Genomic DNA, 14,339 nt, shown 5'->3' with positions numbered 1-14,339 from the left:
GCAGAGAGGCACCAGCAGTGATGAAAGGAGGCGAGGAGCGAGCGGCGAGGAGGAGGAAGAGGAGGAAGAGGAGGAGAAGGAGGGCGGTGCAGGCCACCATCTCCTCTCTGAGACGATAGAGACGGAGGACAAAACAAAAAGGAACGACCCTGTGACATCACTCTGGAACTGCAGACACACAAACACACACAAGCCAGAATACGCACACATGTTGGAGACATACGTTCATGCACTCCCTCCCTCCTTGTTCTTGGCATTTCCCTCTACACACACACACACACACACACACGGACACAGACACACAAAGACGAGTGCAGACACACACATATGCACAACTCGGTCCCCTCTGGTCTGTTTGTAGTTTTTCTAACAGTCCTTTGGTCCCGTCACCAGAGACCGAAACAAGAATAAAAACCCTGTTGAATAACCAGGCCTGCGTCATGCTCTCCGATCAGAAAATCAACAGGCAAGATCTCATCTGCACACACACACTCGTACAAACACACACACTCGTACAGACACACACTTGTGTAGCTCTCCGAGGCGTTTCCCTCTTGAGTCTGTGTGTGTTTTCCCTCCGTGGGCAGTTTGTCTGTACATGATCTTTGAATGCAAACGACTGATAGATGAGCGACTCTGGTCTTTGTACACGATACACAAAGTACAATCCAACCGAACTTGTACAGTTTATGGCAAAAATCTAGCAAAACAAAATATATGCAAAAAGAAAAAAATCGAAACAAAGACTTTAAAAAATAATGATTGAGGAGGATCTCAAGGAGAAAACGTGGCGATGCAAAGGCTGCACCGTGTAAACGAGCTCCAACGCTAACGAGAAGAAAAAAAGTGCTTGCGTCCGTTTGCCTCCGTGGAATGTTTAGTGAAGGTCCACGTCCAGGTTCAGGTCCAGGTCCAGGTCCAGAGCCCGAGGAGCAGAACACGTGACATGCTCGTGTCTCATCCTCGCTGGAGAAAAGCCCCCTGGTGGTCTCTCTTTGTAAATCCTCCGCTTCATCTTCTCAATGATGTCCGAGGTGTTGAGAACATTTTCTTTCTCAGGTGCCTCGTCACGCCCATGAGGAACCTACCCTTCTGTTCCATGTAAGTCCACAGGTGTCGCTGCTGTGGTGCTACTGGCTGGAAAGTTCAAGTTCCAAGAAGAAGAATGTTGAAGTCTTCTGTCTGTTATTCCATTTGTTTGTTGGATATATTTCATGACTGATCATCTGCGGATCAGTCCGACTGGTTAAAGATTCATTAACCACTGTCTTCATCGGGGACACTCGTCATCCAGAAGGAGCCAGGAGTGAATAGATCCACGGTAGAACCACATAATCCCCAACGTCTGCTCCACGAACTCGTTAATCCATCCGACCTCCACACTGAGACAACTCCCAGTGAGGAGAACAGGGTTCACATGTCGAGACACAACCTCACAGCCGCCACCTTTTCAATATTGTGAGAACCTGAATCGTTCTCCACAACGTCCTCTCTCTCCAACAGGGGACCGGTTTTGACAGATGACCGCAGCGCTCCAACCATGGAAGAGACCATTTCGTCCAAAACTGTGCTCCACTCTGATTGGACAGTGCAAATGGTCGATCAGTAGTTGGAGCGATCTGGTTGGTCAGAGGGTCCCACCTGCAGAGGGCGGCGCATTGTAGAGTTGTTTAGTAGCTTTGTCATCAGCAATCGGACCTGGTTCTAATGATACTTCCATTCACTGGTCGCTGGCCTGGCCGTTCCCAGGCGCCGCCTCTTCTCCCTCCGCGGACGTGGACGTGGCGGTGGAGAACTCGGTGACCCGGCGTGCCAGAGGGTTTGTGCTTTTGAGAAGCTCCATGGCGGAAACTCTGGCCCCTCCGCTGGAAGTCTTGCTGCCTTTCTTCTGAAGCAGGGCCATGAAGTTGTCGTTGCGGGAGCTCGACCTCTGAGTGCTGCCCAAGGTCATGGTCCGGAGGTCGGTGCTGCCGGCGCTGTGCTTCACGGGGGACACCAGGCTCTGCCGGCTGCCGAAGGAGTCGGTCGGCTCCTTGCGACCCAGAACCCTTCGCTTGGACCTGAAGAAAAGGGGAGGAGTCCAGATCAATTCAGACGATTAAGATCTCTCACTTTAGTCGATAGAAATCTTAACTCGTCACAACCGAAGGGATTCCATTCTGTCTTGTTAGAAATGAAAACACTGACTCTCGATAACTCTGCCTTCAAACTATTTTCAGCATAATTTCAGGTAACATCATGAACACTAGTTGCTTAGAGACAAGCTTTCTTGTGGTTCTCTGTGTGTGCTTGCATATATGCTTGTGTGTGTGTGTGTGTGTGTGTGTGTGTGTGTGTGTGCTGCTGGTCATCCAGTAATCCTCTGTACGTGAAGTCGTTGCTAGGGAACCTTTTGGTCTGTCCGCCTCAAATCCTTTCAACAAGACAACTCGGCTCTCGGCTATAATGAGCCGGCAGGCAAAGCTCGGTAATGGCTGAGAACATTTGTGCAGTAAAAATAACTTCCTAGGCAATTTCTCTCTTTACCTTTCCCACAGTTTTTTTAAAGAAAGCCCTCAGCTGTAATATCTGTGTCTATAAATACCAGAATGAAATATGTATTGGGTGAACGTGCGTGTGTTCATGTGCAAACCTGTGTATTATAGTGAAAAGGTCTTCGGTGGTGTGCGATGTCGGTGTGGCCGGCAGGTCGTCATCCGTCTCCTCGGCGATGTGGAGCACAGTCTTCTCCTCGGAGTCATCTGAACACGACGGAGAAATCATATTCAAATGTTAAATTGCATGATGTATTTTCTACGACAAATTAAAATGTGCAGATCCCAGCTGACTTTGCAAAACAGTGTACAACTACTGTGTTTTGATTTGGTTCAACTTTAAAGAGATCGAGTTTGATTCGCTTAAAATCCTGGGAAACGTCTTCTGGCAGAATCAGGAGCGGAAGCATCAAACTCAGCGGGAAAGAATCAAATGAATCTGCCGAGGCCGGTTATCATTAAACTCATGCACACAGAGAGATAAGGAAGAGGTGAGGAGCTCCAAAGGTTCTGTGCTTAAATGTGAAAATTATGATTCATGTTTAAATGCAGATAAAGAAGTGCTCCAGGGGTTGGTTAAATGAACTCACTGTTGCTAGTCAAGCCATTTAGAGGCGATAGATAACTTCTTAGGGTACGATAAACCTACCTGCTCCGATCCCAGTGGCGGCCATCTTCCCCTCGAGCTCAGTGAAAGAGGAATCCTGCACGGTGGACTGAAGTGACGACTCTTTGGAACTCTCCTCGTCTGGTTCCAAGTGGTTCTCATCTAGCTCTGGCATATCTGGAACACAGGGAACGCTGGACAGATAGTCCGGTGGGAAAGTTCCAACCGGAGACCGAAGGCCCACGGGGCTGTCGGCCTGCGGCGGCTGTCGCTCGGCGCTGCCATTAGAGGAGGAGTGGACCGACGTGGGGAGAAGAAGAACACTGGGCTTCTTGGGGACTGGAGGAGGAACCTGGGGAAGAGATTTGAATGTTTTAACATCACCTCTCTGCAGCAGTGATGAACATCTACATTGTTGGTCCCTGGATGATGAGGGATCATTCTCACCTTGGGTTTCTTTTTGTCCGACAGCTCTGACAGACAGGAGATGGTCATCCTGGAGGGGAGTGTCTTGCTCTTGTCCGGGAGCTCCTGGACCTCCTGATTACTGCACGGAGAAGGGAGTGAACCTCCGTCTTCAGGCCCAAGCCGGATCTCGTGGTCGGATTCAAATTCAGGCTCTAACACCGGGTCCTCCAGGAGAGGCTGAGGATCCGGGAGCGGAGGGAGATCGAAGAGGGACTGGGAGTGGTGGAGGAAGGGATGATCATAACCAGTTTGTGTGTTGGAAGGGAAATTTGAATCTGGGAGACCAGAAGGACTCGATAAAGTTTGAGGAGGAGGTTTTTTGGGTTTGGGTCTTCTCATGACTTTGTAGATGTTGCCCAAGGGTACAGGCCGGTCCACGGGTGAGCCGGGTGGTGAGTCCAGGGCAAGAGGGGACGTAGAGGAGGGGGAAGGAGCCTTGATGAGGAGGTTTATTGGTCGTTTGGGCAAAGGGGGCTTGACAGCGACGGGTGGTTTGGGTTTTGGTAGAGTGGGCGGAGGACTGGGGAATTCACAGAAGTCTCGGCCGTGCTGCTCTTCTTCAATGGTGTCAGACGCACCATCGGGACAGTCCTCCAGGTCTCCGCGAGAGACAGAGCGAAGCCGAATAGTCTTCAGCTCGTTCTGGGTGACGACAGGCAAAGTGTGTGAAGAGCTCGGGCTGACCTTCCCTGGTTTGGCTGCTGTGGAGGTGTCAGAATGCCGTCTGCTGGCCTTCTGCTTGGGCTTGATGGAACACAGCTCCAGATGTGCATTCCCCGGCATCTCAAAGGACAATCTGGATCTGGCAGACGGGTCCTTGGGTGAAGGAAGGGACGATTTCCTTTCTGGAATCTTTGGGCGCAACTTACACCCCAACGTCCCGAGTGTCCCCTGACCGCCCACATGGCTGAGTGGAACAGTTGAAGTGGGAGTCTCTGATTGGCTGGAATAGCCACTCGATGGTGACATAAGTCCCGGGGGTTTGAAGGGCGAGGATGCCTTGATTTCAGTTTCCATGGAGAGCTGCGAGGGGGAGGGGCCTCTGGATGTGGAGGGAGAGTCAAGAAGTGACTCGGAGCTGCTTCGGACTTTCATACATTCAATCACTGTGGTACCAGTCGCTGTGCTGGAGCCTGAGAGAGACCTGAAAAACAGAACAGTGTATTTTTAACAAAGTATAAAGATGTATACTTGACGTAACATAACAAGTGTAGTTTTATTTTCTACCTGTAGGGGTCATTCTTCCAGTCCCCTAGCTGCCAGTGAGTAGGAAAGGTCAGTTCTGTCTCTCCCTCCCTCTCTGGGGGCTGAACCTCCAGGCTCGGGGGTCCGTCGCTGCCTCCATGTCCCAGCTCCCTCTCACCGACACTGGGTCTGGAGGAGCAGGAGGAGCTGGGCAGGAGGAAATCCGGCTGGAAGTCCGGGAAGTGATCCCTCGGGATATGCAAGCTCTTTGGGCGTCCGTCCCGATAAAGGCCACCTTCATGGTGGATTCGTCCCTGGGCTTCTCCGAGGTTCTTCATTAAAGAGACACTCCTCACTGGAGGCGGCGGCTTGCGCTTGGATTTCTTAAGCGAGATGGAGCGGGAGCGTAGACGCAGGCGGCCGTCCGCGCTGTAGTCCGACGCCGTGACGGATATCGTATCGGTGGTACTGGTGCTGTCTTCGGAGCTGCCTCTCGGGTAGAGGAGGGCGTAGTTCTCGCTCAAACCGAGGAAGTGGTGGTGCTGTTGTTGGTGGTCTGTTATTGCCAAAGCATTTCCGTTCCCAGTGGACATGAGGTTCCCGTCCGGCTGGCCCACTCCACCCTCGGCAAAGGTGAAGGAGCCAGATTCCGTGGGTGTGGACAGGGAACGCTCCCGGAACTTGAAGGCTTTCTGTGCTGCTATGGAACGCGCCGACCTCTCCCTCCCTCTCCCAGCCTCCCCAGCTCCCCCTCCCCCAGCGTGTCTCCCTCCGTCCGCCGCCGCTCCTTCCGTCTCGCTCCGCTTCCCCATCGACGGCGTCACCAGTGAAATCCCCGGCACGATATTCCCTCCTCTCCCCGAAGAGTCCGTCACAGACGTGAAGGAGCTGGCGTGCGAGCTCATGGACTGTCCCGAGCTCACCAGCATCACGCCGTCCTGCAGCCCTCCGCCGGCGTGGCCGATGACGCTGTGCTGCTTGGGCGGGACCGCCGGGCCTTTGCTCATGCTGTAGTTGTACGGCTCGTTCCACGCCCCGGGAGAAAAGGTGGAGCCCTTTGGTCCGTTCCAGGAAGCCGAGGGTGTGTTTGAGCACAGGAGACCAGAGTGGTCCATAATGCCTGGGTGGAGCTGGTTGGAGACACGGTGCTCTACAGCTTTATCTGTGAAGGAGAAGGGAAGGTAGAGATTATTTAGAAAACAGCTTTTACGACCAGACTCTCGAAACAAAAAGCCTTTTCAGAGAAGCTGGCATTCCTGTAGCCTGACAAAAGTCTGAGCTTATCTTCTACAGTTTTAGTTTCTGCTTCTTCTGCACGTGAGGCCTTGTTCAGGTTAAACTGTTTGTGTGAACGATTCATACTTAAAAACTGTTCTTGTTGCAGTGAATAGGGTTGCAAAGGGGTGGAAAGTTTCCGGTAAATTTCCGGAAACTTTCCGGAAACTTTCCACGGGAATATTAAGCACGGGAATTTTGAAAAAAAAAAAAACTATGCAAATTAAACGCTGAGCAATAAAAACATCATTCAAAACTCTATTTTAAAGATGTATGGAATGCAGCACAAGCTGCATGTTGAATTTCAACCCTCCACTGTGCATTCTTCCATCACACGCACAGATAACTCCCAGCATCCTTCACTCTACAGCAGGGCTACTGAGGCCTGTTGTAGTGTGCAGGACTAGTCAGGTAAGTTTCCATGATATTACTGGGAAAATATATTAGCATGCTGATTGAGGATTGTTCATCTGTTCATCTAGCCTATTTCCATTATAATTTATCCATCAATTGTAAAATATTTTTACAGACGATTCCAATTGTTTGGCTAACTATTTATATCTCTGGCATTGCATTAGTGTTTTTTTACAAACTTTTTTCTCATCTTATTCTACAGAACAATGCCACGTGCACTATCTCATGTGTGGAGACATTTCACCCCATCCAATGTAGAAGGAAAGGCTGTGTACATTTACAAATACTGTGCAAAGACCTATGTTAAGAATGACACAACGATGCAGAAGCATATAGTCAAGTGCCCAAAGTTTCCTTTAGGGCTCAAATCAGCCTAAGACACAACAAAATGTTTATATTTATGTCTGTATATGAAAAGGTAAATACAGTTAGAATAAATTACCCACAACATTTCCAGTTTATTCCCATTAATTCACGTTAATTCCCGTTAATTCCCGTATATTCCCGTATATTCCCGTTAATTCCCGTTAATTCCGATGGAAAGTTTCCAACTTTGAAAATTCCTGGAATTTTGCAACCCTAGCAGTGAATAAATCAATGAGCCATGGAAAGATCCTGCCTACCACCAACTCCACCTTTCACTGAGAGAACCAGGTAAACACGAGGGATGGAAGTGATTAGCACCTCATTAATCTGTGTGGAGCTTTTGTTGAAATAAAAACAGGTGGGTGGAAAGTAGATAGAGAGAGTGAGTCCTTCAAATGTGGGATTAAACACAAACACACAGGAAAATGCAGGTGAAATATATTTCAAACTCGTTTCAAAATGTGCAGGAATGTACAAAACGTTCCCCTAGCATCTTCTCAAACAGCAAACGTCCCTCCTGGTCCCTCGTGTCTGTCTCTGGCTGAAGGTGAAGCACAGTTCACGTGAGCTGTAACGAGATCTCCACCCGGGGAACACGAGAGGAAACTGGATTTAAGAGAAACAACACCGGGGGAGGGTCGGAGTCTTTCCGCACACACACCTGCAGGTAAGGTTGTGTCGAGGTCAGAGTGCGTCTTCCTCAGGGGGAGGCTCTGGTGGGGGGTGTCCGTGACAGGCTCCAGGGAGTGGGGCTGGTGGGGGAAGGGGTCGCCTGGAGACGGAGACGGGGACGGGGAGTGCTGGAGGAGGTCGACGCCGTGGAATTTCCCTCCTCCTCCTCCTCCTCCTCCTCCCTCACCTGGAGGAGAGGAAGAACAACAACAGGGAGGTCAGCAAGAGGAAGAGAAGACTTCTTCTACTTCACATGCAGGAAACTCAATGTGACTGGAATCCAGTTTCTGAGAGCATCACTCTTTTGACCCGAAACCAGCAGCTTGATCACCACCAGTGGCTGCAGGGGGCGCTGTTGCTCAGTAAAAGTGACAGAAGAAGTTCAGTCAAAAACTCAGTAAAGGACGATGTTTTCACATTTTGCTTTAATTCTTACATAACAAATTAAATATTACCCCGTTTCTCCGCCTTCACCTCCATACACTTCTCCACTTTCACTTCCCCACTCTGTCATAGAGCCACAAATTCCTCCATTGTTAGTGTAATACTCAAATTAAAGCCAGGGGGCAAAGTGAGAATGAACAAATTAAGGCCGCTTGCTAATAAATGCGGCTATAAAAAAAAATGGGAAAGAAACTCCCAGGAGGGTTGAAATGAACTCCACTAAACTGCTGGTGCTAATTTCAACACAATGCATGTTTCCACTCCATGAATATTAAAACGCTTTGAGGAGCGAGGGTGGTCCCTAACCGATGGTTTGAGACCCCTCGTTTAAAGCACCGGGAGAGTTGGTGAGTACCAGCAATTTACGGAACCACAGTCTTAATGGTTTCTGGGTTTCTCATCATGCTGGTTCTTATACTCGAAGTTTATTTAACGGAGACATATGATGGTTTTTCAGTTTTACTTTTCTTCAGTGGGTTATATGGATTTTTTTGTTTGTTTGTAAAAGGTTCGATGCTGGAAGTGGTTGACCAATCACAACAGGAGCTTTGAGACAGAGGCTGACAAGAGGAGCTGCAGCCACGGACACTACGAGGACAGTTATGTGTTTTCTGAACATAAGAGCACTTAAACCTTCTCCAGTCAAATCTAAATGATCGACCTGAATATGAGCAGAACCATTAAATCCACAGATCTCACAGCGCTCGCTAACGAGAGTTCACCTCAGCTTGAAGAGCTTTTGCTGTCACGAGAAGCCTTCGTGTTTATGTTTTACATCTTCTGCCGTCATGTTTTAATCCAGAGTGACGTACAGCCTGCTGCTCTGTTGGACTTCCTGTCCTTCTGATGTCTCGTCTGGGACGGCGTTAATCCAGTGAGTCATCGGAGGCAGCAGGTTCCCACTCGACTTCCTCAGCGACCTGCGGCTCAGCTTCTGTTTTGACGCCGTCAGCCATGTTTTATAGCCACAGTCCATAAAGATGCAGGTTACTGATAAACTTTATCTCCGCCCGCAGAGTGATGTCATTGAGAGAGGTATTAAATCTGACAGATGCAAAACACTAACTCCCAAAAAATCAATGAGTCAAAACGGGAAATGAATCCAATTGATCGACAAACAAACAGAAGCAGCGTTAAACAAAAGGAAAGTGTTTCGTCGTACAGACAGAGTCGATGACGGGCGGCTTTTCTGTCGTCAAACTCAATAACTACTTGTTTTTGTTTTGTGGAGAACAAACCGATGCAGCAATTTAAAAATCAAAGACAAACACAGTCGTTCACCATCTGTCCGTCTGCGTCTCTGTGTTTGTTTCCTCTCGTGAGCTCTTTGTCCCAAATGTCTCCTCCTGTCCTGCGTCCATGTTGTCTCCCGTCGTGTCCCTCCTGCTGTGGCTCGAATTAATTATACATCAACAACACAAACACACAAATGATGGATCTGGCTGAGCGACCGAAGAGCAAAGAGAGACACTGACGACCAGACGTGATAACAGCCTCTGAATGTTCGCTGTGCAAAGAGCTAATTGAGCCAAATGGTGCAATTTGGGGTTTTATTTTCACAATGGGTCTCGAAGAGCGAGGCAGAATTTGAGCAACTGAATGTGGTAATAATGTTATTATGTTATTTCGCTGTTGTTGAATTTGGTCCCATTAAGCAGAGAAAAGTTCTAAATGGTTGTTTCTCTTTGAGGCCTTTCTGCATCTGGGAGTCTCTTTGTGACTCTTTGGCTCAATTATAGTTGTTTATCGTCTCCGTAGTTGTTATATGAAGTCGTCTTTTTGTTTTCATTTCGCTTCACTTTGTTAGTTTTGTGACTCTGTGGACATTTTGCATCTTTTTGCAGCAGTTTTGATTGATTTTCAAACAATATGCATTGATTATTAGGAAGTGATATTCAGAGAAAGACCCTAAATATACAGTTTTACTTTGCTCAGCTACATTAAGAGTTAATGAACAGGAACTTATACTTTATTGATTATTGAAACCAACTATAACTAGACTAACTTCATGAACAGAGTCTGGGTCAGAAATCTGATTTCCTGGCTACAGGTTGTAGTGAGAACCCTGTGGAGATGTTCTCTGCTCCTCTCGCTGAACACCTGCCTCTTTCCATCTCCATCTCTCCAGCACAGAATCCTCCTCAGTCAATCATCTGTGTGTTTAGCTCATTCACCGAGTGTCAGTCAAAGGCCGTTCCCCACCGAGCATGAATAAATAAGAGCCTTTGGGCCGAGAACATCTGAAACCATCTATCAGAAGACCAAGCTGTGACTCAGCCGTCGGCGCTAAATATAACTTCCTTCCTAAATACGACAGTTTGACGCTCACGCTCTCGGGCAGCAAACGCGTCCACGAGTCACGTTAACGTCCCGTCACTCCTGCAGATCGTTACTCTCCTCCTCGATCGGCCTCTGCTCCGATCGGCCGCTGTCTGGATGCCGAGAGGCTTTGTGTTGCTCCCTGCCGCCATAAATAATGGACACTATTTCAACCATCAGCAGCCTTCAGCCGAGAGACGATGATTCATTCATCACCAGGTCTTCAGCAGATTCACGGCCTGGCTGTCAGCAGGGAGGTTTTCAAGATGGCAGATGATGGGTCGGACTGGACCTCGTCCAAAAAACATACAACAGGTTTAAAATCAGATTATTTTCTTAGCTTGGCAACTGTTCAGACTGTTTTCAGGATTAAACCCTAAAAACAAATGAACACGAATGTATTTGTCAGATTTAAGTCATTTTGATGTCGTATAAAAATGGAGCCGCTAACGAAAATCCAGCCTTTCTCCCCCTTAATGATATTTCATCTTCAAACGGTAACTTTTAACCTTGGAAACAGCAGCTGACAAATGTCGATGACGCCTGTGATCGGGTCCGAAGCTGCAGGAGCAGGTGAGTCAGTGGATGTCGAGCTCCGGATGTTTTCGTGGTCAAACTGTCGAGCAGAGAAAGTCCGAGAGCTTCGTGATAAACGAGCAAAGCAAATGAAATGAGCTCAGACTGATTTTTTGCGGCTGCTCTGCATCACGTTCCATTCATGAAAACTGCCGGAGCGTGATGTGCAGAGACTGAGAGACAGACGAACGGAGAGAGAGAGAATCAAGACAGAATGTTCTCTCATTACCCTTCATTCATTATTCTCTCATCCTGCATCCCTCCATCATCTTAAAACTTCATTCTCTCTCTTCCTCCGTCTTTGCTATCCTTCAGGTTCACTCACATTTCTTCCTCTCTTTTCCGTCACTGCTGTTTTTTTCACCCTCTCCTCTCCTACTTGTTTTTTTTTTAGGAGGGAGAGAGAGGAGTAGCGAGTTACCATGGCAACAGTAAGCTGGCTGCAAGCTACCTGTACGCTGGTTAACAGAGAGAGAGAGAGAGAGATGGAGCGAAAGAGAGGCAGAGGGATGAGAGACGAGTGTCACGGTGAAGAAGATGAATAAGTCTGGTGATTTTTTCTTTTTTCTTTTCAGCAAATATCACGAAAAGATGAAAATCAACCATGAATTGATCCGATAACAAATACTCTCACAGTCAGATATGTATTTTTCCTCTGTGTCTCCATCGTCGTCCATAAAACTATTAATAAAACCATGAGAGAGAGTTAACCTGACCTGGTTCCTTCAATACAAACAACAACATTAAATTCACTTATTCTCACAAACAACAACCTGCTGCTGTAAAAAAACTTAAACAACAAGTGTATATCCACCGCCACAACCAGAAGTAACCACGATTGAAGGAGCGCCAGGGGGAGGAGCCTGACTGAGAGCTACACCTTCACCCATTGGACGGTACCAGCAGTGAATCACACGATGCCCACGCCCGAATGTGTGACTGTTAAGCTACACAGAAGAGTTCGTGAAACTCGCGGCTAGTTACACTCGAACTATATTATACAAACAGATGAGTTACCCCCTAGTGGTCATTCGAGAGAATACATGTATCAGGTACTTCGGCAGTGCAACTTCCATCTTTTAAATAGAGTCTATGAATCCAACCAAGTGCAACACAACAGGCGTGCATCACCACAACGTGACCTTCTCCCCCCCGACGCAGCGGGTGAGGAGGACAGAGGAGATATTTAACTATAAATGGATATGCATGAGGGGAGAGGCAGCGAGTGACGAAGCAGTTGCTATGCCAAGAACCAGCAGGACCACACACACACACACACAGACACACACATACACATGCTATGACACACACACACACACATATGCACCCAAATAAAACAGGGAGGACGTTTGGTGCAGACGAGAAGAAGCAGGAGTGTCAGAACGATGTTGGTGGGGATGACCACAGCATACTAACAGCTCTGACAGCGCACACACACACACACACACACACACACACACACACACACACACACACACACACACACACACAAGCACACACACACACAAGCACACAAGCAAAGCTGACTGCCAAAGATGAGCAAGGACGATAGAGGGAATGTGATCATAAGAAGAAAATGTTCTTGACGTCCCATCTTCTTTCTGTTTTCTCCCTCGAGCTCGTGACAAGTAGGAAACTGTGTCTGTGTGTGTGTGTGTGTGTGTGTGTGTGTGTGTGTGTGTGTGTGTGTGTGTGTGTGTGTGTGTGTGTGTGTGTGTGTGTGTGTGTGTTCATTAATACCATTAATACAAAAACATGATGTAAGGAGGAAGAGACGTTTGGTGTGAGATGTTTTCCTCTATCAGCGAGTGAAGCAGTCCTAACAAAGTCCTGTTACAGTGATGTGACCTCCAAATTCACATTGATTTCACTTTTCCCTTCAGTGTAATTTCCCACGACTCTCACTTTCACCGCTGACTCTCAGGAGGAAAACACGACTCGTCCCTGGAGAACAACACAGAATGTCACTGAGGGGAAATGTTTTCATCGTCTTGATTTGTTTTTCCCGGAGGCGATCAGCGTTTAGCACAAAGTCACCAGTGAGTTTAATTTACTACTGAATATATGGTTAAGACAAAATGTTCTTTAAACCAGATATTCAATGAACCGTTCAGGTTTAGTTTTCTGGAGATAACATCAGGTGGTTGACTTCTGTTAGGAACTCGTCTTTTGGATTCAATGGGTTAATAATCTGTGAGTTATTTCTGTTTGCTGGAAAATGGTGAAAAATACCAATCACAAGCTCCTAGAGTCAGATTTAAAGATTTCTTCAAAAGCCTAAATATGTCCAATGTTCATTTATAAAAAACATATCTGCAAAAACATATGTTTGGCAGAAATGAGTCACTTCTTGTTTTCATCAGTTAATCACCTAAACCCTGGAACACTATGTAGAAATATGTCTAAAAAGAGAGTTCTAGCAGACAAGCATGGAGCGCTCTGATTGGACGATCACCAGCTCTTCACAGACTGGACGCCAGCTGCCTCTGTTTACATCAACACATTTAAATGCAGCTCCGCTCGATGGCTCGGGATCAGTCCGGTGCCGGAGATGAAACATTCATGAATTCTCCGTCAGTGCCAAGTCGAAAAAACACGGAGGAAATATTATATTATCTATAATGATTTGAGCCAGAGTTTTTCCACAAAGTTAAACTTCATCCGATGATTGTTAAATAACCGTTTTTCTACCCGACAGTCGTCTTGACTCTTGAAAACTATCTCATGCAACTTTTGCATTAGCATCGTATGAATGTGGTCGTTATCGGTTTGGTTTATCATACCTGTGATGTCGTGTTGGATGCGTCTCCCCAGGTGCCAGCGTGGTTTCTCTGCGGTCGGCGGTCCGGTGTTCACCGACGTGGCGTTGCTGCTGCTGCTGTTGTTACTACTCCAGCCCAGCGGGGGGCGATCTGAGCCGCAGGGGGACGGCGTCGGGGACGGAGACGGGTCGGTCGCTGACCTCAGTCCGAACACGGAGGAGGAGGTTTCATCTTCGTAAAGCTGTTTGGACGCCGGCTAGAAGAAGAAGAAGAGGAGTTGTGTTAGACTTCAGACTGCAGTGATGTCCAGAGAGACCCCAAGGTTGTTAGTTTGATTACACAATTATATGTGTGTTTCTAATGTGTCCTTGAGCAAAGAATATCCAAATACAGGCCTGAATAGATGCTTTTCTTTTTCAGATTTAAACCTGCTTTAATGAATACTGTCAGGGGCAAAGCAATTCAATACAAATACTTTTTTTCCAATTCTAAAATCTAAACAATTGAATAAAAAGTCTGAAGGAGTGAACAATTGGAGGAGGCGAGACAGCGAAGGTCAAACTAAATGTACCAGGAAGAGGAAGGAATAAAAAGGAAGACGAGAAGAAAGTAAGGATGAAACAAAGTCAGCTGCCTGGTTATTAAATCTGAACCATCAACCAATGCTGCCAAATTGCCGTTTAAGCAAGGCACTAAAAACCGCTGCAATACAAGGAG

At 47.4% G+C, this 14,339-nt stretch overlaps 1 protein-coding gene across 1 annotated transcript in view; it reads right to left on the bottom strand.

Annotated features, from left to right (window-relative positions):
* Positions 1 to 1,720: 1,720 nt before the first annotated feature.
* nhsl2 (NHS-like 2) overlaps positions 1,721 to 14,339 on the bottom strand; it is a 72,761-nt gene continuing 60,142 nt past the window's right edge. The window contains exons 4-10 of the mRNA XM_061066616.1: positions 13,644 to 13,878; positions 7,511 to 7,708; positions 4,837 to 5,956; positions 3,589 to 4,753; positions 3,184 to 3,493; positions 2,633 to 2,741; positions 1,721 to 2,060 (exon numbers count right to left, since the gene is read on the bottom strand). Coding sequence (XP_060922599.1) covers positions 1,721 to 2,060; positions 2,633 to 2,741; positions 3,184 to 3,493; positions 3,589 to 4,753; positions 4,837 to 5,956; positions 7,511 to 7,708; positions 13,644 to 13,878 — 3,477 coding nt within the window. The remainder of the gene's footprint in view (positions 2,061 to 2,632; positions 2,742 to 3,183; positions 3,494 to 3,588; positions 4,754 to 4,836; positions 5,957 to 7,510; positions 7,709 to 13,643; positions 13,879 to 14,339) is intronic.

This window comes from Limanda limanda, chromosome 22 (assembly GCF_963576545.1).
Source record: "Limanda limanda chromosome 22, fLimLim1.1, whole genome shotgun sequence".
Classification (NCBI taxonomy): Eukaryota; Metazoa; Chordata; class Actinopteri; order Pleuronectiformes; family Pleuronectidae; genus Limanda; species Limanda limanda.
The sequence above is the reverse complement of the archived record's forward strand: the minus strand, read 5'-3'. Positions and strand labels throughout refer to the sequence as shown.